We start from the raw sequence: 27,512 nt of genomic DNA, 5'->3' as shown, positions 1-27,512 counted from the left end.
TTAATATCAGTGTATTATTTACATATTCATTCCTACATTACTTTTTTAATTTAATAAATCATTTTACTTTGTAAAACAAAAGATAAATAAGTGACAAAGAAACTTCATTAACAAATATTTGTAGAAAAAATATATTTTTGGTTAATAAAAGTTATTTACATTGAAAATGATAATGAAGTTGAATCAAGTATGTATTTATGTATAATGTGAGCAAAAAAAAAAAAAAAAAAAACATGATAGATGAAATTTAGATTTTAAGAATCAAATCTGATTTAACGGCGCAAAATGTGGAACAATTGCCTATACTGACGATTCTCTAGGACTATATTAAACAGCACACTGTATCATTAGATTTATTAATCCAAAATTTAGCTTACTAAAAGCTATGAAATTTTTTGCATTGCAGACACAAAATAGCCTATAGCATTAGTCAGCAAATACTAAGTCTAATGTTTACACTATAATATGCGCACAAGTTTAAACATGCCATTACAGAGAGAAAGGCATGCACGAGAAATGTTAGTTTCTTATCAATATTTATCATGCAGTAAAGATACTCACGATTCTTTATTGTCGTGTCTAGCTGGAGTTCCACCTGAAAACAGAACAATTAAAATAATAAGCGATTTTACTTATTTAGTTAATAACTACAGTTGTTGGTTTAATTAATTGGAACACTTTTAATTGATAAATTCTTCTCTAGTAATTAATATAATATTTCTTTTATCAGACTGTTGGTTCTTCTAAACTTAGTTGGTGTTGCTTACATTCTTCACTAACATCTTCTCACCACAAATAACACCAAACATCATCATGTCAGTTTTGATCTATCTATCTTGTATTTGTCTATTGGGATTCTTCATATTTTTGTAGTGGAGCTCATGCGAAGTCCATATTTTGGGCTCTTTTCCCCTAACTAGAAGGACATATGGAAGGTCTCCCAATGATATGGGAAGAGCATGGTGCCAGGTCTCCATTAAGGACAACAAACAATATCAGTGACAAAGAACAATAATATCGATGCCCTAAGCGAGATTCTAACTCACGATTGTGGCTTATGTGTAATGTTACAGCTGCAGCCCTTAGCTGTTGCCTATACGACAGCTGTTTACTTAAAGTAACCCATCTCGCCAAAAAATTGTTAAACTCTTGACTTGATCTACATCTTAAAGCTTCAGTTCTATATGGAATACAATAAATGAAATGGGGGAGGGGGGAATTACCAGTAGTAGTCCTAAGTGTTGATTTAAACATATTCTCTTACCGATTAACAACACTGTGAACATTCTAATCATTATGTCCTTTAGAAGGAAGAAAATGGTATTTCAGAAGCAGAAAACTAAGGATCAAACTGCTGTGATGTCATTCGCCAATTTCTCAGTGGGGAAGGGGGGGGGGGACTGTTTATTCTAAAATTCCTTGAGTGTAGTTAAAATATTTCAATGTTACTTCTGTGTGTCTTGTAGTGGTTGGCATTTAATTAATCATAAAATTAAATACCGTAATTAACAAAAGTAAACTGATGAAGTATTTTAATTGCTCAACAGACTTGTCAATGATTTTTACAATTAGGCTTACCAGTATCAGTACTTTTGTTATAAACTATAAATAAATTTAATTACGATCATTTAACTTATTTTAGTCCTAGAAGTCTCAGAAGTTGTTAGAATGCTCCATAAAAATGTATCATAAGTATGGCCACAATATTTTTGTTCCAACAAGTTTCAAATATTATAATGAAATGTCTATATTTAGTACATACGAAAATAATTTAGATATAACTTCCTTTTATCAATGTATCGCTATATTTATTGCAGTTCCAAGACTTACAATTTTCAGTCGTTTAGTAATAGTAACTGATTTTAATATTTAATTGCTTCTTATTTACGACAACTTTAATATGTTTAAGGAATATCTTCTGAAACTTAACCAGATATTGTACTCAACTTGTATCCTATTAATTCACTTCTTTAAAATTAAAAATGACAAACTATTTTCACTTTTTCATCGAACTCTACAGACGAAAGATTGTTATTCTCTCATGTGTTGGAGTATATGATAAGGAAAGATGAGGATGGGAAAGGAGGCAACAATTATTATTATATTTTGTTACGAAAGCCTCTAAAGTTCTTATCTATTTGATCGTCAAGTTTCTTTGTATATATAACCTGTTTTGTAAGATGATAAAATAATACAAAATCAAACAATAATGTCCATAAACAATTTATTCTTCAATAAAATATTTAACATTCCAATAAGCTTAAAAGCTGGGTTTTCAATATGGCAAGCAAGACTTACATGAGTCTTTAGTTTTCAAACTGCGAATTAATAGATTTCTTCATTATTATAACTAAAAAATACCATTTCTCTTAGTGACCCCGCTTTTCTGTAGCAACAAGATTTGGAATTATTAATACTGAACTGTTCCCATTTATTAACAAAAATATCTACTGAAGAAGGAACATAATTTACCAATTTTATTACAAACAGAAAAATCTGCAGTAACGAAAATATTTCATTCAATAAAAATATGAATTTCAGGTTATAAAGGAACGATACTTTGGAGTCTTGTTTAAATACCGGTATTATAATTATAGAAGAAAGCTACAATATTCACTCAAACTTTTATTTTATTTAAAAAAGTCTAGGTTTTTTAATATCTACAAGTTACAAATACAAAAGAAATTTGTTTTTCACTAAAATTCCCAACCCACCCCTAAATGAAGACATGAGGAATTAAAGATTCCCTTTTTTGTCTGATAAGGTTTTATAATACTTATTCATACAATTTTATTTATTATATAGATCTCTTTTTTTAACAATCTCCATAATAAAATAATGCTAACTTAAATTCGAAGTAAATATCATTGCAATGTGCCTGCCCACACGAGTACAAAATTATTTCACTATGTACACACTATATCAATTCACAAGAAGAAATATCAGCAAGCAGTTTGTAAAAGAATTTTTTGTGCGTTGTAGACTTTTGATATATCCTACCAGTAATGACGTTGGTGATGTGACATTTCAGATATTAATGCAGGAACCATCAGCAATAAACACACCACCAACATAACATAAAAATGAAAGAATATTTACAAACAAATATTAATCAGTAATAATATTGTTACTTTTAACGAGTTTGTATCATAATTTCAAATTATATGACGTTTTATGAGCTCCTAAAACTTTAGAGAAGGAAGAAAAATCATGTTAATGCATTTATTGAGCATCTTACATGGCTAACGTATTTCCCAGATTGCACATTAGTTTGTTATGTTTATGGTGTGTGCGCATTTTATCTGGCTATTGGGCTGCGTCACTACTTACAGAAAAGGAGAAGCTTTTACAGTAGTCTATATACAATAAAATCAAATTTGACCTAGGAAGTCAAGCTGAGGGTTTTTACAACTACATTTCAAACATTTAGCAAACTCACTAAGTCAAAGTGATGTTTTTCATCTGATATATACGTGTCAAAACACACACTCCTTTACCACGGATTTCTAGAAAAGAAATGATCACCAGGAGTACAGACATAATACGATTGCTGTTGCATGTGGATCAATTCTGCCAGCAATAATAATACAAACATTGAATGTACAGAGGAAATTAATTATGAGAAGAACTATCAGTAAGTTGATTATAAAGGACGTAGACTTATTAGTATATCATGATATTTTAGGAATACTGGTGATTATAAAAATACTAGTTTTAATACTGAAAAATGATCACAAGTAAATATTTTCCTTCATTATTTCCTTGCAAATCTTACATGTTCCTCTACACACTATAGATATAACAATGCACTTGCATCTTGTGACTGTTTATGAATCACTCGAGCTACAGTAACGTCTTTTGCTTTCAAAGCAAATAAAACAAACACATTGGTATCATGATGAAACACGTACGAAGTTAAAGCAAGAAAATTGTTTTGTATTACGGTACCAGAGCACTATGGAATGTGCGGAATTGGGATTTCAGACACATTAATGAAAAGAAAAGTAGTAGGCTTACCCAACATCCATAAAAAATTATATTATACAATATAAAATCATCTGATAATTTCAAACTTAAGAAATATTTAAAATTTAAAATTAATTATATACCAGAAATTTAAAATGAGATAAACTTTTCCAAATTCCAATTTGATTCCCGACAATCCCAGAAAATCAGCTGTTGCAAAACTTAGACAGTTGCTGAATATGTTTGTGCCTTGTAGAACTTTTATAATAGATACTTCAAGTTGTATGTTTATAATGAATCAGAAGAAGTGGATGGATGATATATCATCACTTGTGAAGTTCCCAGCAACTGTTTCAAATATCACAAAGAATTACTTGCATGCAGATGCAAGAAGGCAAATTACTTTGTAATTGTCACAGACCAGAGCATTGGAGATTAATTACGAGTATAATATTATCTTTTTATGCTTTGTTATGTTTCATATGAACAGTAATACAATACTAGCAGAATTAGTGGTAGGCTACAGTAAAATTTATATTAATTTATTGCATCTAATTTAATATAATAATTTGAATAATATTAAAGCTTTCCGAAATTGAATTTTCTTTTTCTGAAATTAACTTTATGTCTTTCGAACTTTATATTACTATTTCCGCAACTGTATATTTCATTCAAAAGAACAAACATCAGCGTAAAAATGCCCAAGGACCCTGAATTCTAGAAAATACCGTAGTGTATAATCCTACTAGAAATTTGAACTTAGCTGGTTTAACAGAATATTATATCAGAACAATTTCCGAATAAGCAAGTGAATTAAAACAAAATCCATCAAGTAGTTCTGGAGTAAAGGCTTCATAGAGAGAGAGTCAAAGAGATTGTGAAAGATAGAGACAATCACTGAAGCACAGATAAACACATGCCACATGTCAAAAATTGGCGTTAAATGTAATCTAGAGTGCTGTATTTTCGGAACTAATTCTACTCATCATCACGATCTGTACTGAAATTTGGTATGACAAATTAGTAATAAAGCACTTCCCCTTAATAGTCACAGCCCGTAATTGTCGAAGCAATGCTCAAATAAATGCATGTTAATACGTACTACTCTATAGTGACGACATAATTATTATGAAGTTCAAACTATGAAACTTGAAGACTAAATTATAATGTTACATATGCGTAACTTATCTTATCAGAAATTGTTGGTGATTTACTACGACAATGTTTCAAGAAACACCATAATCATGCCAATTTTACAAATATAAATATTGTAAGTTCTTTTCCATGCTGTGGTTTTCATATTCAGTATGTAATCATCCATGCCTTATAGTTATATTTTATGGATATTACAGTTATTCGATATTACAAAACTATACCTATGATATTGTTAGTGTAAATGAATTAATAAAATATGCAATTATTAAAATGTAGCTCATTTTAAAATGGCCACCTACAAAACTTTTATAAGCAATTCTACTACAGAATTTCATAGATTCATATCTAGTTATAAGCAACAGATAAGCAAATATAGCAAGAAATATGGTAACCATGTAATATTTAAATGTTATTTTTAATATCTAATCATATTTTCAAAATTTATAGTGTGTACATAGATCCAAACTACAAAGATGCCTGCGACATCACACAACCAATCTTGTAATACTTATGACCCGAACATAAACTAATGAAATATGCAAAAAAATGAGCAAAGTAAAGTCCATGCTAATGCGTCAACATATCAGTGATACATGACCTTCTGACATTCATAAAAATCAGTCAGTTTCAAATTTTCAAGTCTGTACAAATTATTCAAAATTTGCACCCCACCCCATCATAAATATTTACAATGTAGACATACATACGTACATACATACACACAAAAGAAATATTCTTCTTATGTTTCCTTTAAGAAAACATCGTTACAACATTATTTAAAACTGGAATGCACACGCTTATATTTTTTTTTCTCTTTCATAATCAGCAAAATATATTATATCAATAGTCATACTAACAGGTTTATCTAACTTTCAATATAAATCTCTTTTATTGTATATTCTTGAAATTATATAAGTACTCCTTTATTTATAAACTATAGGGACATGGTTAGAATATCAGTGGTGCTGTGTTGGCAAACACGGTTAAAAGATTATACTAAAGTTTTATACATAATTAAAGATACTAAATTAGTGTTCTCAAGGACAAAATGGTATCAGATTCGTTTTTCTCTCGAGACAGTGGTTACTTGATTCGGAACTGACATAGCCTAAAATCTGAGACACAGGGCCTACTATCTGTTTCATTTAATATAAATAAAAATCTAGTACGTAATTAAATACAGCAAATGGCAATATGCTAAATGTAACATTTATTCAAAATCAGTTAAAACAATCATAACGATATCCTACTACAACATACTATCAAAACAAATATGGGAGGGGCATGCAATAATTTGTGATTTTACAGAATCCTATTTCTTTCAAGTTTCGGTAATACATAATAAGTAAAAAAAAAAGTATATAACAAAGCATTTGCAGGACTAAATGTAATATCGACTCGATAGTGCTAATGCTACACCAGTTACTTGAGGTACATACGAGGGGCGTCCGGAAATTAAGTTTCCCTGGGGCCATTTACAGAAAGAAAAAACAATTTCATGGAAAGACATATTGGAACAACAGATACAGCAATTGTTCAACTATTTTTCAATATATTCCCCACCAGAATTGAGACATTTGTCATATTGTGGGATCAACTTTTGTATCTCTGTGTCGTAGAAGTCTGCTGCCTGGGATCAGAACCAGTGTGTGACAGCCGTCTCCATCTATCTGTCACTGTAACGAGTGGCATGGGGTGCTTAGTGCCGGTGTTGTCTTGCTGCACAATAACACTCGGCCACATACGACTTGGTACACAATATCTTTCCGCTGTGAGGTGTTTCAATATCCACCCTACAGCCCAGATCTCACTCCCAGCAATTACCATCTTTTCTACACCTTAAGAAATGTTCGTCCAGACAGCATTTTCACAGTGACAGAGAGGTGCAGATGGGTGTCACACACTAGTTCCAACCACAGACAGCAGACTTCTACGCACAGGGATACAAAAGTTGATCTCACAGTATAACAAATGTCTCAGTTCTGGTAGGAAATATGTTGAAAAGTAGCGCAATAATTGCTGTATCTGTTCCAATAAATCTTTTCATGAAACTGTGTTTTTTGTGTCTAAACGGCCCCAGGGAAACTTACTTTCTGGACGGCTCTCGTTGGTACAGACTTATGTAAGTGATATTCAAAGCAGAGCAATAATTTAGTAAATTGGGGGCCATGCAGCATTACTGTGCATTGCGTCACAGAAGCGTTTTACATATAAGATATGTCTTTTGTATATTGTTCACTGACAAAAAGAGGTTAGTCCACGTATATGGTTGTGTAAAAAATGTTAGCTCGAAGTGTTAGCAGTGGCTAAGAACATCTCAGACTAGGAATGAAGCCCAAGTATCAAATTTCATCAAAAGTTAAGCAAAATAGTAACTAGAAATGTTCCAAGAAAGGAGCGGTGAAATCGTCATGGGCTCTAATACAGTACTTCAGTACCGGTACACAAACATTTCAATAAAAATAGATGTGTTATGAAAAATAATGCACAGCAGCTATCATTGCTATAATACAAGCCCTTCGGTTTATTCTGTGGAAAAAAAAAAAAAAAAAAAAAATTATACAGGAATATTTCTAGCAATTTTATGAACATTAGCAGAAATGCATTATGACTGGGAGGAGTGGGAGATTTCTTAGAGAGTAGAAGTACATAAAATGTCATATCAATGTCAGTAGTGAAGATATAGTCAGATATACGTGAGTGTGTGTTTATAATGAAAAGGGGGACAAAGGCTAATTCTAATATTACGGTCTCCGATTATGTTAAAAACCTTGATAAAACATATTTAATCCTTGTGTTGAATTTCAGTGAAGTCCATAGGGCCTAATTAGTCAAATCCACTCTCCTCAACTCCACACTGAGGCACCCTGAGATCTTTCAAGATCATGGGAGAGGCGATAGTAGGAGGAAGAAGAATAAAGTGTATAAGATTTGCCGATGATATGGCGTTGCTAGCAGAAGATGAAATGATATTAAGGGACGTGCTACTGGAGCTAGATGATAGTTGAGAGCAGTATTGGATAATGCAAAGACGATGACCATGGTTATTGGAAGAAAAATAAAAAAAAAAGGTAAACGTGTGAATTTGAAATAAAGCAGTAGAACACGTGGACAGTTTCAAATACTTAAGGTATACTGTTACTATAAGTAGGAACATGGGCTGCTGCCAGGAAGTCAAAAGAAGGATAGCAATGGCAAAGGAAGCTCTCAATAGAAAAAGGAGCATCTTATGTGAACCTCTGGAAAAAGAACTGAGGAAGAGACTAGTGAAGTGCTTCATGTGGAGTGTGACATAGTATGGGACAGAAGAGAAACGACTAGAAGCATTTAAAATGTGAATATGGAGAAGAATGAAGCGTGTGAAATGGACAGACAGAAATGAAGCTGTGCTAGAAAGAGTGGGTGAAGAAAAAATAGTACTGGATCTGATCAGGAGGAGCAGAGTAATTGGCTGGGTCGCTGGCTAAAAAGAAACTGCCTATTGAAGGATGCACTGGAAGGAATGGTGAACAGGAGAAAAGTTCGGGGCATAATACGATATCACATGAGAGACAACATTAAGATAATATGGATCGTATGCAAAGACTAAGAGGAAGGTATAAAATGTGGAAGATTGGAGAATGCTGGGTTTGCAATGAAAGACTTGTCTTTTGGCAGGAGACTGTGAATGAATTATGAGGTAGCTTGAGAAGCTACCTATGTATTATGTTATCTATGAATATTATTCATTAATTGTTTGGGATCATACATTTTTGGCAGAGTATACTACCAAAAGGGATTATAAGTTTTTCAGAATGCCTTAGGCTAGGATTGTTTACTTAATTCCGGTTTTTTCGTGTGTGCGTTAGAGAGATGCCATGCATAATGGAACTATTGGGATTGATTTGTTCAGAGTCAATTTAATTCGCTCTAATGTTAATATTACTTATACCAGTAATTAAGAATGTATAATATTATAAAATTTGTATTAGCTAGAAATACATAAAAATTCAAGCTAATATTTTAAATTAGTAGACATCAGTCCATTCTGTTCTGATTGTATGTTGCACTAGAATAAGTTTGTCTGACAATAAGCATATTACCGGTACCACATATTAATTCCTTAGTTAAAACTTAATGAATTAATTACGATTAATTCAGAAAGCAGTAAAACTTTATCCTTTAACCGAATCTGCAATTTTATTATTTGGTGTTAAAGAGATTCATTGTTATTAATGAAATTCAGAATTACGTCTAGTGGAGAAATTCACGTTTTTAAAGCCTCAGATTTGTTTGGTGCACGTAAAAATACATATTTTATTCCTAACTATATTAGCAGTTGTGGATGACTGACGAATTTATTGTTAAGAAAGTCTAATTTGCGGAGGTTTTTCTCTTTCCAGTTCCTAATTTCTGATATAGACATAATCGTAGCTGCAGAGTTTGTGCAAAACTGGCACTCTTTTCATAATTTCTCTATTACTTTTTATATCGTTTATTTTTCTCACCTGTACTGACATTTGTTTTTAAATTTGGATACAAAAGGAGTAAAAAAAATGCATAAATATTTGTTCCTTTTATCAAGGAACAAATTAACATGCACTGGAATGCAAAGTTGCTAATTATTACCTTACTTTATTTTTTGTTTATACATGCAACTGTATAAACGAAGTATGAATTCTTTAAATATAAGTGAATGTACAATGATAACCTAATATTAATTTTAATATACTGTAATTAAACACAGTTGATGGAATGATTTCAGGAAAATGTTGAAAAATAAATAGGTTCATATCGATATGCGTAGATATGACTTTCCTGCGCCCATTTACTATCAATAATAAACTTAAGACATAATATTTAAATTTAAAATTTGAACAATCTTTCTCTTCAATACACGTACAAAGAAAATACCAAGTGGCTCATAAATATCTAAACATTTTCATGGGTGGTGGGGGGAGGGGGACTGTAGAATTATTTCAGATTAGCTCAGTATCATACTCAGAGAATAGTAAAAGAAAGAGCGACTACTATCGTGAAGGAATAACTAAACCAGACCTTCTCAAATAGACAGATAGAGCTGCTCTAAAGTTATGCACTCCATGTTTCTCTGATCTCACATACCTAGATATCTTTGCTTGGGCTTCATGAAGCCTAGAGTGTACAAAACAAGAATCCGTACAGAAGTATCGAATCTGCGTTGCAGCTGAGGCTATTACAGCAAATATATATTTTCAAAGAAATTGTAAAACACTGGGAAACACTCTTATAGGACAGAAGATGGTCATGTTGAAATTTGCTGAAAATTTAACGAAAAAAATGTAACAAAATTAAAATAACGGGGCAGCCATTAAATTTAACCGATTATTTCATTAAATGGATCCAGATTTTTGGATTTCACTATGCAGACAAATTACATAAACACTGAATTTCCGTGTGCACCAGTGTCTATTCGAACCATGTTTCTCCATATTCAAGATAAACATTTACAACACCTGTACATATTTCATGATTGTGATGTTACAAGGAGGCATATCATTCCAAACTGGACCTTCTTGAACTGGCAATGTGCAAGAGCGAGAGTTCCACACTGACCTCTCACTTTAATCACACAAATGATACGAACAGAACCCACTGGAGCCATAGAAGGTCCATGCTTGCATAAAGTTTGTCTGTAAAACTGCATGGACTAGAGGAAATTAACTTATGGCCCCGTGAGGTGTTCCATGTGATTTGACACAAAACCCCAATTCTGATAAATGCATCTGGGTGTGAAACAAATTACGAATCGTAAAGAATGACAGCTTGGTACTGGTACACGACGTCGTAACTTGTATTTGTGGAATATATGGTATGAGAGAAAGTTTTGCCCCCATTGAAAGCAATGAAGTTATGTTTTTAAAATTGAAGTAACCCTTAGGATGAAGCTAGAGAAGTCTCATATCATCAAAAAAATGTATTATGATGAATAAACAAATTTTTACATTCAAACAAGAAAGAAATTTAATAAAATATATTAATTTTGCAGCAATAATGGCGAATCTCAAGCTATATATTTTAAACTGAAAGATTTATCTGTCAAACATAAACGAAGTTTGAATACAACGAAATAATTAAGACTGTAAAATGAATTATATTGTCATTACACTGAAAAAAAAGAACTACAGTGCTCAGAACATTAATATAATTTTTTGTGCTGCAAGTAATATACTCATATGATAAAACAAGCTATAACTCTTACTGGCTAAATTACTGTAATCTTAGATCATTCTATTGTCATATTCCCTTGATGAAATTAACGTGTTTGGTTCATGGGCATGAAATCTCTCAAGACAAGGAATAAGTAGGTGTTTCGTATATGCAACACCATTAATACTCGATATAAATAAACTCAGTAAAGTAAGATTATGGAATGGTGAAGTTAATTAAAATAATAGTTACTTTTAAGAGAATACTGGAATATATTTCGCGTGTGACACGATGTCAGTTTTCAACCTATATGCTTCCACTGACCTCAATTCAAAATTTCTCTGAGACCAAAATGTGGACAATAACACACCATATCAGATCCCTGTTTCGTGAACTATAGTTAATGACTTACAGTTACACCAAATTAGAACGAAATAAATTGAAGAAATGTACACTTATTGTCTGTTTAAACTCTGGCAATTACATATATACTTTGAACATTTTATTTGAAAGTAATATCATTGTGGAATGTTGAAATTATCACAGCTGACTGTGACAATCTGTTTACAGAGGTTTATTTATCACTCTCACCTTCGATACCAGATCTAAATTGTACTTTAGACTCCGGAGGGGTCTTGGGGAAAGGGTGCAGTAGCAATGCATTAACTTCTTAATTGCTACACCATTCTTAATTTTATTAAAAGTGGACTTCAGTTTTGTTTCTACTGTATTGTTAAACGAATGACACTGACTTCATAATAATATCATAAGCATTAACGACTACTTCCAAATTCGAAATATCAATATTGTCGTAATATTGACTATTCACTGCGTTCTCCTTTGATACCAGCCAAGTGAAAACATTGGAACTGCTTAACGTTTTTTTATGAATACTGTCGATAACTTGTATCACTCCAAATTAATGGCATCTAATGTAGTAATTAATCTTAAAAATGATTACTACAATACATGTCTTTATCAAAGTTAGCTTGACAGTTTTCTGTGAACACATTTTTCTTTCTTCTTCTAGATGACACAGATGATTGTGATAAAAATTTTTTGATGTTACAATCAAGCTCGGAAATTTAAATTTCAGCACTCCATTGCAAAACCAAAATACTTGATCACAACAAACTCTCATAACATAGCAGTTATAACTGTATATAAATAAGTAAAAAATAAAGTAAAAAACGAAAATTAAACATTATCACCATATTTAACTTAACCAATGTTTAAAGTGCTTTTCTTTTTTTAGGAGGAGAAGCCCGAAGGTTTCTTCTTCTTAATTAGTACTACAGCCCAAGAGAACCTTGACATCATAAATGATCCTCTTCCATTTTTCACGATCCTCAGCCTGCTTCATCCAATTCCGGATTCCAAACCTCGCCAAATCACATTCCACATAATCCATCCAACGTGATCACAGTCTTCCTCTCAACTTTGTTCCCTGTATTTTTTGTGTGGTAACCATCTTAGCCTTCCTAAGGTTCTCATATGTCCAACATGTCCCAACCATCTCAATCTAGATATTCTAATGAAGGATTCAATATCTGGTTCTTTAAACATATCGTACAGCTCCTTGTTGTATCTGATTCTCCAAGTATTGCCCATCTGTACACCTCCGAAAATTCTTCTCATTATCTTTCTTTCGAAAATTGCTATTTGTCTTCATGTTTCCTTTTTTAGTGTCCATGATTCTGAGCCGTATGTTGCCACTGGCCTAATTAGAGTTTTGTATATGTTCAGTTTGATTCTCTGGTTACTATTTTGCTTTTAAGCACGGGTAAAAGCGCGTAGTAGGCTCTATTGCCCAAAATAATTCTTCTCTGAATTTCATCTTTTAATTCATTATTATAAGCCTGAAGGTTTGCCCCTGAGAATTCTGCAACCTCCCCAGAATGGTGTCATCTGTATGCAAGTCAACGATACTACATCCTGCTGCATCATGTGTTGGCCAGGAACTATTGAATGATGATAGATGAAGTTGAAATTAATGATGGGGAAATAAACCCGAGGGTCCATCACAGAAAATTTTCCAACATTTACTTTGAATTGGTTGAGAAAAAACACGGGAAGAACTACAATCAGGTAATTTGTCCCAATCAGGATTCGAATCCGGCCCGCTAGTTTCGCAATCAGACATTCTCACCACTACTTCACAGTGGTGGATGCTTAAAGTGGATTAAGAGGTGCTGTTATAACATACCACCATTTTTTGTTCCGTATATTATACAATAGAGAATGATATAAGTAAGTTGCTGTTGTTGTTCTTGTTGGTGGTGGTTTTCCACTAGCAACAGAATAATCGCTTTAGATTACCTGCCTTCTGCCTTCTAGTATCACAATAAAATATTTCCCATCTCCGGTTAAACTTTCACAAGTTGGTAGATGATCCTTATTCGCAGCTGAGCTTCCTTTCTTACAGATTATAAATGTAGGTGAATAGAATTCGTATTTTGTGTCAATTTCGCAAGACAATCGTGTTCTATTTGTAATGTGAATTTTTCTATGCCTTTTTTTATTGGTTGTCTCTGTTTCAAATGCACTGTAGACTTAAAGTCTATTATGTTTGTCACTGGAAAAATTGATGGCGAAATGGTATCACGCATCATGAATCTGAGGATTCGTCACATGATTACCTGCCTTACAGATGGCGAAAACCTCGGAAAAACTCCCACCAGATAATAGTCCAAGTAAAATTTCATCTTCTGCCCGAGTACAGCCTCGTACATATTATTTCAACTCCAGCTCACTACTGTCTGAGCTACAATGGTGGCTTGGAAGTCTTTTTACTGTTATTTCTTTTACAGTAGACTTTTTTTTTTTAGATTTGTTTTGAATTGAATTTCAGGAGTGCACTAAAACCCAGCAGTGTGATCTAAAAGATATATTGCGCTAACCCTCGAACTGGGTGAATTCCCACTACACACTAGCTGATTACACTAAATTTGCTACATATCCAGACCTCTCCATGTGTCACCAGCCATAGCTCAGGGAATGTTTGTGAACTTAACCCGGACTATGGTAATGATGAATAAATGATGGCAAAATGAATCCGAGGTCCAACGCCGAAAGTTACCTAGCAATTCCACTTCAATTGATTGAGGGAAAACCTCGGAAAAAATCCCAATCAGATAGTATTTCTTGTTTACATTTTGTGTCTGATATAGTTCCCATCAGCGCTTTTCTTCTGGAGAGAAAGGTGGTAGAACTCTATGTAGAATATATTACAATGACTGGAAGATGATTACTATCCAACACATGGGAATTTGGTCATTTTTAACCTTCTTTTTGTCAAACTTTAAGACTTTCAATGTCTAAGCGGAGTTCAAAGAAAAATCAATTATTAGCACATTTCTCGGTTTCATGATGAAAAATACAACAAAAAAGTGCCAGAATGCTGTTCTGGCGTGTTCCGCCAGAAAAAACACTGGTTCTTATGAGATGTTTGATAAATGTTTTATGAAAAATTCCTGTTTTATTTTCTCTCTTTCTCTCCCCTTCCCACTTTCTTGTCATTTGGTTTGTAAGTTCATATCGCCACTGACCAATGTTTTCACCTGTCTGATTTCACAAAGTTGTATCACTTTCATAATGAATATGCAGCAATGCAGGTATAGCTTTACAGTGACATCTGTGTTGCAATTAAAAGGTTAAGTCTGTTGGGTTAGGAGACGTGATTGTCAATAACATACATACTGGGCATATTTCCAATGGCTAGAAACAAGAACATAGATTCACCATATAAACACGAAATTAATCCTGAAATTGTGCACACTAACATTGCAGGTATTTGTGCTAAAGAGAACAGAGCGATTTATGAACGCAACTGCCAAAAATTAATGTTAAGGGCACTGTGAATATTGTTTCTTACTATCTTACAGGAGGATAGCATTTTCCACACGACTATTCGTACTGGTTACAGGTGTTCATTGACATCCAAGTTACTACAGGAATGTAACCATAAATGATATTGGTATTATCTTCATTCTTGGTTATAATGTCAAAAATTTTTGGTGAAGTTGTTAATAGAATTTTCAATTCTCTGCTTTTCTTTTTTCTTTAAAAGAACAAACCTTTTCCTGCTATCTGAATAACAACCTCTTTAAGGTACTGTTAGACAATATAATACACATAACATATCGATAAAGTTCATCATAAAAAATGTTAATATTTCTGAGAAGAATAAGAGAATATATAATCTTTACTTTGTTCAATTGCCAAATTAATTATGAGCTGCCTGCAGTACGCATCATACCAACATTGAGATCACCCCATACAGTTTCATAATATCACAATGACTTATCGGAATGCTGGAAACACTTAAAACATTGTAATAAACACACATATACTCTGTGGCAGGCTTCCTGCATTTTAAGGGCACAACCAGAGGTCAATTCACAATCATTCGAACTATTGTGTTCAGGATCGCAACTTTGGCTACCGGTATGTAATGGCCTAATACGCTCAGAACGTTAATATTGCACCCTTATAATGCTCACATTTTGACTGTCACAGAAATTATTTATAACAAAATTTATGACAATGCCTGAAAGCTTGGTGGAACATCATTTTGTAACACCACAGTTTCTGTTATTCTTTTTAAAAAGAGACAATAATTGTTATGTTTACCATTAAAACTACCATGTGTAAATGCAATGTGTGTCTCAGGAAATACACAAATGGCCTGCGTTCTTGTCACACATCAATACAAGACATATTTCTTGAGAATCCTGCACACAAAAGGAGAGGTGCGAGCACACACAAAAACACACACAATGTTATCTTCATGTCCTCTTCTTGCACAAACCTAACACTTCTTTTAAAACATCTTGTTCTCCAAAACGAATTCATAATTTGTGAGGCAGTGTCGATGCAGTGTTGCTATGCACACAGTGTGAAGTCCTTTACTCATATATCTTCACAGATTGTTGCAATGATATCGGGTTCCCCTATTTCTGGAAACGCTTAAGGCATTGAGGATCAGAGACAAGGACTTTTCTAGAACAAATATTTCTCTGTGAAAAATTTCTCTACAAAGACACCAAGGGCACATTTTCGTATGCACTGTAACCTGCAAGTTTATTATTATGCTAGTCTTGGAACTATTCAGTCAAATCACTTCAATACTCCTGTGCTCCTAACAATAAGATGAAGATACTTCATTGGGTTACATAAAACATCATCTTTCATGTGTATGACGTATAATGCTTGCAGAAAACTATATCTGTTTCTTTATTTCAACAATTGGGTTATAATTTTTAAATAAATGTTGAGGTTATATTGAAGTGTTCACTTGGAATATCCAATTATCTTTATCTTCTTTTAGTTTATCATTAAAATGAAATATTTACAATATATTCTCCTCTAACATCTGTGTTTCTTTATTATTATTTTATTTTTTATATTTTGCCATAGTTCCTAAATTGCCTGGAGTCTACTGTTAATGTTTCACTCTGATATATTTATCTTATTGGCGTGTTCTTATTATCATCTACTGCAGGGTTCTCAATCTGGTGCTCTTTCAATGACATTTGGTGCTCTTGTTAACCGATTAAAAAAGTGCTCGCGAGCACGAACACTCCTGAGGTCCATTTTTCAATTCAAACTTTGTTGTATGAGCCAGACAAATAGTGTTCCTATCCATCCATTATAATATATTAGAGACCTGATAGGCTTTCCCGTATATCACGGTTTGTAACTCTTTTAATTCAGTGTGACTAAATCAGAAAAATCATTATTATTCAAGAGAATAATATGGCTCCTCGTGTGAAGCTTCAATTGATAGATCTCCGGTCCTTAGCTCTGAAATATTTGTTTAAAAGGAGAAATTCATAGTTTTTGGAGAGCAGAAGATGCGAGACTCCTAATACTGTGGAGCATTTCTCTTAAATGTCTGGCCATATTGGGACAACCTACCTATGTGAAAAAACTTTCTCACTTATGAAATACCTCAAGAACAAAGCAAGAGCACGATTAACAAATTTACATCTGCAGAACTATTACGTGTAGCTACAAGCGACTTCTCCTTGGATATCACTGAAATTCTGAGTAACACTCTAGTTGAAGGATATCATTATCCTGATTAGTGTTTTAAAAATTCATATATTTTCTTATTTATTTTATTTATGTGTTTATATAGGCCTAGTAAACCCGTTCGATTTCATGATGCTTGCTCACTTACTATTACATGTGGGCGGTGCTTACAATCTTCAAAAGGTTGAGAAGCCCTGATCTACTGCTTCGGAAATAAAACAGCACTTGTCATAGAAAGCATCACCGAAATAGTTTGCTTATATGTGTGTGCGACCTTGCGAAATATGCTGGCAGACCAAGAAACAGTTAATGCCACACTATTTTTTTGCTAACTCGAGAAACACGGTAGTTCTAGAAATGCATTAACAGGCGAGATTTAAAGTGCACAAGAATTGCATATACCTACTTCTATTTTGAACTAACATAGAATGCGGCCTTATTTCATTGGAATATCGAAAAAAAAAAAAATACAATTTTCATATTTTAATAAACAAGCATCTTCTTTACATTTTCAAAAAAACTATATACACTTATTTTAGATATGTATATATAATTTATAACTTCAATAAATTCAAATTCGAAACTTAAAAAAATAAAATAAAATAAAAATATTATGCCTTATACCCCACCATGTTACAAATAAATTTTATTAAAATGTTCACTATTGTAATTCCACACACAAACTATTCGAAATATGTCCCTCTCCTTACTCGACTACATTATTCAATTGTTAAAGGAACGAAATTTTACAGAATATTTCAGTACCTCCTACATCCTCAGAAGCAAATACATAAATAATGTCGCTTAATGTTAGATCAATTAATATTAATTTTAATGGAACTATCTTTATAAAGCAATTGTTAAAAATTATTAAAATTAGTTTTTTTTACCAACTTTTAGTGCCACCATTAAAGTAATATGCACATTTTGTTTCATTGTAGCATTAAATTCAGTCATAATCTGTTCAGGATTCTGTAGCTATAGTCACTGAAGGCTCATATTATGTTAGTAACAAGTCACTAGGTAGTTTATTTTTTTATAATTATTTTTATCATACATTTTATCTGGCAAGTGAATTAATGAATTACATATTTATATTTGTCCATTGTCGTAGCATCATGGTCTAAGACATCATGCTTAGACCCGTTTTACGGAATGAATGCTGGCTAAAATACTTATGGGGGAGAAATTGTCTCGTGATATTTCGGAAAATGTATGGGACCGATGCCCACCCATCATCATAATTAATTTGTGAACCTATGTATGCTAGGTAGCGATTGAAAACAAGTTATAACGGTTGGTATGTTACCCACGTACTGGTTGGATGATCGTTCACCTCTGTTCTGAGACATGTGGACATGAGGTCAGCAGTCGGCCTTGGCCCTTCATGGGTTGTCACGCCACGGATTACTATATTTATATTTCATTAAAATCACAGCTAAACATTTGATTAACATAACCAAACTGATTTAACCTCTGACTGACAACACAAAATTAACACATTAACTTGTTCTGGCAAATCAGAAATTGGCTGACATTTCTAAGAACTTGAAGTTTATATTCTTTCATGGTTGCCGGATTTCTGGATGTGACTGTCTTCCATAGGTCCCAATTATGTACCTTTAGTTTCCAATTTCGTAATTTTTTTTTTTTTTTACAATTATTAACTGAATACTTTTGTTTAGGGCAAGCCAACTTATCTAAAGCAGAGTTAGGCAGAAATGTTGGCAACTCTCAGAAGTATTCCATTACTTTTTGCTTCTAAATTCATCTTTTATTCACTACCAGACCCGTATTTATGCATGGACCACATGGGTCAAGGTCCAGGGCTGCGAATTCGTAGGGGTGACAAATAAAAAAAATCGAACTGAAATAAATTTCCTATACTATATTTTCCTACTTTGCAGATGTCACTTTTATTTTTTAGCAGTTTGCTAAATATCCAAGATTTGCATAAGTTAGTTGCTGGGGGAGAGGGCACAAATTTTTTCCGTGCCCGTGAGCATAGCACTATCTAAATACGAGGCTGTTCACCACACTCAATCAAAGATATTCTCTCCACTTCTCTATTTCCCACACAATTAAAGGAAACAAGTCGTGGATCACATTCTACATAACGTCTATTTAAGTGAACTGGACTTGGTCTGTGGGGTGTGCTACTACCTCAGTTTTTGTAAACGATCTTATAGCTATGGTTGTTACGTGACTGATGCATTTCATTGACGAATGGCAAAGTAAAGTATAGAAAACGCATAGATATGGAGGGAGAACTATTCTCTTCCATCGCCCACCAATTCTGGCTAGCTTTAATTTAGTCTCTTTTTATGTATAGATACAATTTCTTTAAAAAATGTAGTCATGTATTTTAAAAGCCCATCAACCTTCATTCTCATTTTAAATTAATGTTTTAAGAAATCCAACATTTTGTCAGGTAATAGTCAATGACACTGTGCATTTAATAAAAGCGTTGGTTATGAAGAAATTCATGATACTGTGCATTGTTAAATTTGTTTAATTAAGATGATGTTCTAAATAAGCAAATTAAGACATGAAATAAATTCTCAAAGTGTGAAATTTAACACGTGACATAATATTTGTCTGAACAGTTCCACTGATAAGCGTCAAGATGTGCCACTGATTTCATAACACTCAAAACCTCTTCACTGGACCTCAATGTCTTAAAGCATTATACTTCATCAATTAGGGACTTTTACTTACAAAAATATCATAATGCTATAAACGAGTATATGGTATACTACTAATTATTTTACACCAAAATTGAACAAACAAGCCTGACTCAAGTGAGCAGGAATGCATCCACGAGTTTAGCTGCCGTAATGCAAATTGTGTTAAGCAACTGCACTGATAGTTCAGCGAGCATACGTAAACATTTGGTATTGAGATTCACATGATGTCTGGTTCATGAAACATGAAGGATCATTGCACAACAATAAAAACTGAGATTACACGTCCTCTCACAAAAGAACCCTGGATATTTGAGTGTCAGTATAGTTCTGAACAACGACAAACATCCGCTAAAGCTTGTCTGATTCTGTAACCTACTTCCAATAAAATGAGAATTCTGCAAGTGAAAATATACTTTGGCCTTTTACGGAATTCTCTAATAATAAAGAAGAAACACCTCTACAAGATATGAAAAATGATCATATACAAAAATTACAAGACTTAACTTTCAACACTGATGATTTGGTGCAAAATTTGTAGTAGGCATTGCAATAGTTCTTTTGAACAGTATTCCTCAATATTTTTTGGTACTGTAGATTCCTTATATTATGTTACAAACTCTATGAGTCCTTTCACTAGAACAGCCAATTGGGTTACATGTTCCTTCACAAATTTATCATCGAAAGAATCGAAATGAATTAAGTTAACTATAAATAATTTCAGACAATGTAAATAAAAATTATATTAAATTACATAATACATCTATCTATCTAGCTGCCACCGTCGTAGCTCAGTCGATTAAGGCGCTTGCCTACCGATCCGGAGTTGCGTTCGGGCATGGGTTCGATTCTCGCTTGGGCTGATTACCTGGTTGGGTTTTTTCCGAGGTTTTCCCCAACCATAAGGCAAACGTCAGGTAATCTATGGCGAATCCTCGGCCTCATCTCGCCAAATATCATGTTGCTATCATCAATCCCATCGACACTAAATAACCTTGTAGTTAATACAGCGTCGTTAAATAACCAAGTAAAATAAAATAAATTTATCTAGCTAGATAGATAATACAAAATAAAAAAATAACACCACTGAAATGAAACATGCTATTGTAGTGAGCAAAATTTACTCAACTTTCAGATACTGGTATATTAGACATAGCTAATGGATCCTTAGTTAAGAAACAATGTTATATAAAACAAATTCGAGATGTTTTCTTTTTATGTCACAAGATAAAAAGTCCTACTTTTATCAATCACGAATCTCAGAAGCATTTCTTGTAATTAATTGTATTTGGTCTAAAGCAATAAATTTTTGTAAAAAAAAATTCATATCCCTATACCAGGTTACAGAATCAATATAGCTTCACTCTTATCCACTTCTTCCTTCCACACTAATTAAAATGTCCTACAACAAATCCTTTAAACAGGAGTGTCCTTATCGGCCTTCTTGCCATCCTGCGGATTGTTGCCGTTGATGTACTCGGTGCTCACATTGTGATTGGCTGATGGGTTTTCCATGCCCCCCTCCCCTTCTCCATGGCGGCTTGCTGTTTTCTCGACGTGGGCGTGTTGCTGGCTCTCAGGGTCGATGTGAGCCTCACTGCTTGAGTGGCTAGTGCCGCTGCGACCAGCACCACTTGCTGCAAGAAACAAGAACCACACACTCGGTGAAGGCAAGTGAAGAGACTCTGCTTATACAGATTGCGGGGAAGATTGTATATTCCATGTGTTTGCTGTAATTCTATCAACATTTAAAACTAATCTAAATACTCTCGTTCTTGGGCATATGTATCAGTAATTGGAGTTACAAATGCAATTCTGACTTCTGATTAAAATAACATGAATGTACAACAACCACCTAAATTTACTTCAGTTTCCATCTAAATTTGTATAATGTGAAAAAAATAACCTGAATTACATATTTTTTCCCTTTTAATATTTAAACAAATATGCAATATGCAGATCTTCCCCAAATTATAACACACGATTTAAAAATATGTACCACTTCTACAGAAGTTTAAAATGTATTTCTATTTTAGAACATAGCACGAACTGCAGGGATACATGAACATGTCATAAAGCACGTGTACCGTCGGCTAATCAGTAAAAAGTTACTGAGAATTACATAGAAATTAACATTAATTTCGAATTTTATAGGGGGCAGGGATGAACAGAGTACCACAAAGTCATGCATTAAAAGAAAAAAGGGTAACACTGTCATAACAAGATGCTGGATCTGTTATAAGAAAAATGGAAACATGAGGGTGATATTATCTCCCCCAGAAGGACTTATAAGCACTTGCCTTCGCCGAACATATGATTCTTGCCTCTTGTAACAGCAAACGTACAAGCAGAACGAAAAAGAAAAAACTTGACAAGCATTAGTCTATTTGGTATGTAGGGCATGCTCCAAGCGAATCATTGGATCGGGCCTTTTATAATCCATTGCTGCAGCAATACACTCATGCGACCACAAAACAAACAGTGGATAAAGTTCATTAAGGCAATTAGTCCAACATTAACACATGTTTCGGCTGTTACTATTATTAATCCTTTTTTTAGTTTTATTAAACTGAATCAAGTGTGATCTGAATTGTGAACAAGTGTAGAAATATTCCAAGCACATACCAGAGAAAATGTTCTAACTGTACAAATGACGATTTTCTGATAGCAATGATACTAAATAAAAAAACTCAGCTGAATTACCAAAATACCCATTTTTCATTTGTACACCCCCATACCCATACACTGATGGATATTGTTATACAGAGAGATCTATAGAAGTGATAGTTTGAATCAACATATTCCTATCTTTTTCAATCAGTATTGTTAACATGGTGACATGTTATCAAGTGTAACAGTGGGCATAGTCTTCCCTTTTAACTACCTTCATTCATGAACAAATTGTCATTTTACAGGCAGTAAATTTATTATAGGGGCCAATAAGAACAGTACTTAAATTTGCAGACAGAATTTTTTTTTTTTAGTAGGTTATTTTACGATGATTTTATCAACATCTTCGGTTATTTAGCATCTGAATGAGATGAAGGTGATAATACCGGTGAAATGAGTCCAGGGTCCAGCACCGAAAGTTACCCAGCAGACAGAAAATAACCTCTCACCATTGGCTGAGTTTTATCCCACGATTCTTGGACCAAGAGATAAGCATGATAACCAATAAGGCCATCGAGGACAACTAATTTGAAAGATTTCCTGCTCTACCAAGAAAAAACGACCGAAATTCAAGGACGAAAGGCTAAGTTTCTGAACAATAAAGTGAATAAAATCTGAATCTAATCAAATACCTACTATTAAACGAGTAATTCTTGTGCATTTGTAAATTTTATCTTGAAAAATAACCTAAGGATTTTGATGAAATGGAGTAATATACCGTTTTAGGGTGTGAGAAAGCGGTTTAGCTAGGTCTCGACTTTGGGAAAACTCTTTTATGTAATTAAATAGCCAGAATGATTTCTAGGAAGTAATAATCTACTACTAATAAAATCATTGTCCCAGCCAGGATTTGGTTTTATTGGGGGGGGGGGGGGGAGAGAAGGATGTTTGAACTTATTTTTTCCAAATACAGACAGTAACAAAATTTTGTTTCATTACTTATAATTACATTTTCAAGGACTAAATAATTCCCTAACTAAAGCACGCAGAAACCTATTTACTGCTGAGTCCACATGACCACAAATGTAGCATAATGCTTTCTTGGCAACAATGTAGTTGTGCACATGCGCACTGCATTATTACGACATGCCAGTACTGCCAAAAAAAATTTGAGTTTATCTCTCACGCCATTTACAGTTTATTCTGCTGCTGCGTAAATATGAAATGTTATTAATTTTCCTTTTATTATACTTTTAAGCCGGACATAGCGTATTTCATCTTTCAACATTTCTTGGTTAGTTCCTCGACCATCTTATTTTCGTTCACAGAAACTTTCTCATGTACGTACATGTTTTAACCCTTAAATCCCCCTTTCTGTGCTAATGATGAAATAAATCTAATGGATACATTTACAATTCGAACGAAAAAGCAATTTATGAAGCAGTAATGCATGAATGAATCTATGTTTAACCCCTCGACCATGTCTCGATTTGAATTGCCAACTATGAAGAAAGAAAGCAGTAGCAGCTACCCAATAATATGAAGGACTCCTACATTGCAACAAAACAGTTACAGAGCATAAAGTTCTCTGATTCATCTTAATCTTCATGATTTTAACTTAGTATTGCTATTTTTGGAAATCATAGCACAATATAAAATTTTTTGTGCCCTCTGTTCCCCTCTTACCGACCGATGGTTGGTCTTCCAGATACTTAATTTGTAAATATGGTCTTATTTTAAGATTACTTAAATATTGCAGCCTTTACAGGCTCACAGTGACCCATTTTTCTTGTACCTAGTTGTTTACTTTGTTTGTTGGAGACCTCTCACAAGAAAGGGAACATAATAAAAATAAAAATAATAGAAAAAATTTGAATTACTGTATAAATGCTTCAATTAATTTTGCTCTTATGTGTAATGACATGTAAAAACATTATTTTAACATTGGTCATAATTTCAGTTTATAAAAGTTTTCCATTTTATGTCTGTATTAGTAGCCGAACAAAATAACATTAAATTCAAAATGCCCAAAATTTGTTTATATCACAATCTTTGGTTATTTTCCGGTTTTGATGAAGCAAACTTCGGGAACATTAACACTCTTGACTTAAATTATTTCGTGTTATACACTATCGATGTTGGATCATTTTACATTATATATTTCTAAACTATATCATATTAACATTATTTAGCCATCTGTCACACAACCGGTTATTTTTATACATATTTTACTGAATAAGTCAAAGCACAAAATCACAAATAACTATTTTCAAATTTCTCTCAAATTAACTATAACAAGTGATCATCTCAAGTGTCCTCCTTTATTGATTACGTAAATAAGACAAAATATTAGTAATATTTTCTTTTAATTTATGCCTTCCTTGTTGATCAAATAAAAAAAAGTGTATGAAAAGACCCTTAAACGTTTCGGAAGCTCTAAATGGTGTCAAGTTTAGCGTAATACTTCTGCACTATATCATAGAGAAAGGTATAAAATCGAACATCAGTAAAAACAAACTGTTTCAAAACATTCACTGGTTGATTTCTACAGCAATCAGGTACAATTTAGTACTGGTAGTTAATTAATACATTCCTAGAATCTGTATGAATAACTTGATTGGAAGGATGATGGCTAACAAAGTGACTTGAAATAAATGTAACCAGTGTGCCCACTACGTTTTCATTCTGGGATAGAATCTCATAAACTGATGACAAAGGATCCTTCACTTTCTTTTCATTCCATGGAAAGTAGTGAATTTTATAACTTATAAAACTGCACTCCTCTTGATCTTATCTGAACACAGGAATCTCATTTCTAATGTAAAGTATGATAATAATAGCTCGATCATCATCCAAATATTGTCCCCATCACACTTGTAATTAAATTATCAATATTTTGTTAGGTCCTAAGGACTTCCAAAAATACACACGTATTGATGGGAATAATAATTTGTAAATTAATCAAATACATTCTCACCATACATTCAATAAAATCTCTTTAGTTTTCAGATTCGGATATTCTGTATTTTCGCCATATACATGCGAGTGTTTTTTTTAACTCAACACCTTTTCCCTATGTATAGACCTATATTTAAAACCTGAGGGGAAAGATAGGACTGGTACTGTACCTTTTTAGTAATCCCCAAAATTAACTTTTAAATAAGCTATTCTTGTAGCCTACATAAAATTGATTGCACCATTAAGAGGAAAGTTACGTAAATTAAAAATTTCGACATATTTTCAAATAGCAGTATTAAATGCACAATTAATGTTATACGAAGTTCAATTTCCAAATAGGTATACCAGTAAATCTGTGAATATTTCAAAGTAAAGAGTAAGAAAAACAGAAACATTATTATTATTATTATTATTATTATTATTATTATTATTATTATTATTATTACTGTTCTAACACACTACATGGAACAGACAAAGTGCCTGTTGTGTCTTCCTACATTTTCCAACCATCTTTTTCTAGGTCTGTCCATAAATATTCATGTTAATGATTTATAATTTCAAATTTATTTTAATAGTCGTGCTTATCATCATCATCATCATCATCATCATCATCATCATCATCATCAATTGGAGTTATTTACGAGCAGAAGAGGATGATAGTGGAGAGTAACTGTTGTTTCGCGGAGTGGTGCATAGGGTTGCAAACCCTCCTGTATTTCACATCATCTCTCGTATTTGCCCCTAATTTTTAACAGACTCCCGGCTCCTGTATTTTTCTTCTCTTCGAGCATTTTTCTCACTTATTTTTGCATAGCATAAAATTTTTTATTCTAAACATTTGATTTTGCCGTGAATGATACGATTTATATGATGAATTTTGTTGTTCAAAACAGGCATTAAAATATGCAGTATTTTTAGAAGGTACTGCTTGCCAGAAATGGGTTTTAGTGCTGACTCGTTTAAAATCAAATCATGTTAATGTTATAAATTTGGAAAAAACTGGCGAGTTTTTTTCTAAGTTTACCAAGTAGTAATGCTCATACAAGAGGATGTTTTATCTCATGAACAATAAATTGGACAGATGTTCGAAACAGGAACACCACACATCTAATCAAATCAGAGCTGTAAACTTTAGTCTAATTTAACTATTACGCGGGACAAAATCTGTCTCAAAATACTCTTAATTTAAGCCTAGCTGCCTAAGTGTAGAATAAAGTTGTTTTTAGTAAATGAACAGAAATTTTGACAATTTTATATGTAAAATTTTGTCGATTTTCTTCAAAAAAATTTGGCAACCCTAGTGGTGCATTTTTGTAAATTGTGTGATTTACATTTCAAAAATGACCTCGAAGCTCTTCAAAAAAATAGGTGGGATATTCATATCAGTGCCCTTTAAACACTTCAGACAAGCTACAGGAAGACTCATTCGTCTAATTTAATTGGTGAGTAATTACTACTTGTACTAAATTTAAGCGGTTTATGTACAAAGGACATTTAACATCAGCTTTAAGTGACAATTTTAATTCGCCGTGTTTTACATAACAATATTAACATTTTTAGGTTAATGCCAATATTAACATTTCGTAGTATTTAAAACAAATACAAACGAATGAAAGCTCTATTTCTTTAATTGACCCTATTTTTCTAAGTTCCTTTTTACACAAACTGCCTCTGTTGTTAGGTAAGATCTGAATGTTTTCTTTTGCTGTTGTTCTCTCCTCTCTCCCCCTTCCCCCCACCTCCGGGGGAAAAGGTTTGAATTCAACACTGCCTACAAATATTAAAACAAGCAGAAATAGAATAGGAATTTATCCTTATCTTGCAATTTTACTGTAAAGGGAATGAAACAATTTGTATTTCCGTGAGTAATGCCGCTATATTCATGGTTTAAATATGGACTTCATTTCCCACATATCCTTGTGAACTATACTACCT

General features: G+C 33.1%; 1 protein-coding gene across 4 annotated transcripts in view; it reads right to left on the bottom strand.

The window, feature by feature from the left end:
- Positions 1-27,512, bottom strand: part of Fas3 (fasciclin 3) — a 368,573-nt gene that overhangs the window by 33,424 nt on the left and 307,637 nt on the right. For 3 of the 4 annotated variants that reach the window (XM_069828844.1, XM_069828843.1, XM_069828845.1), the window contains one exon: positions 562-595. In XM_069828844.1, coding sequence (XP_069684945.1) covers positions 562-595 — 34 coding nt within the window. Of the gene's footprint in view, positions 1-561; positions 596-2,207; positions 21,647-27,512 lie in introns of those variants that run through there. The other variant, XM_069828846.1, reaches the window with a different exon arrangement.

Source organism: Periplaneta americana, chromosome 6 (genome assembly GCF_040183065.1).
Source record: "Periplaneta americana isolate PAMFEO1 chromosome 6, P.americana_PAMFEO1_priV1, whole genome shotgun sequence".
In the NCBI taxonomy this organism is placed as follows: Eukaryota; Metazoa; Arthropoda; class Insecta; order Blattodea; family Blattidae; genus Periplaneta; species Periplaneta americana.
This window is presented reverse-complemented; position numbering and strand designations above follow the sequence as displayed.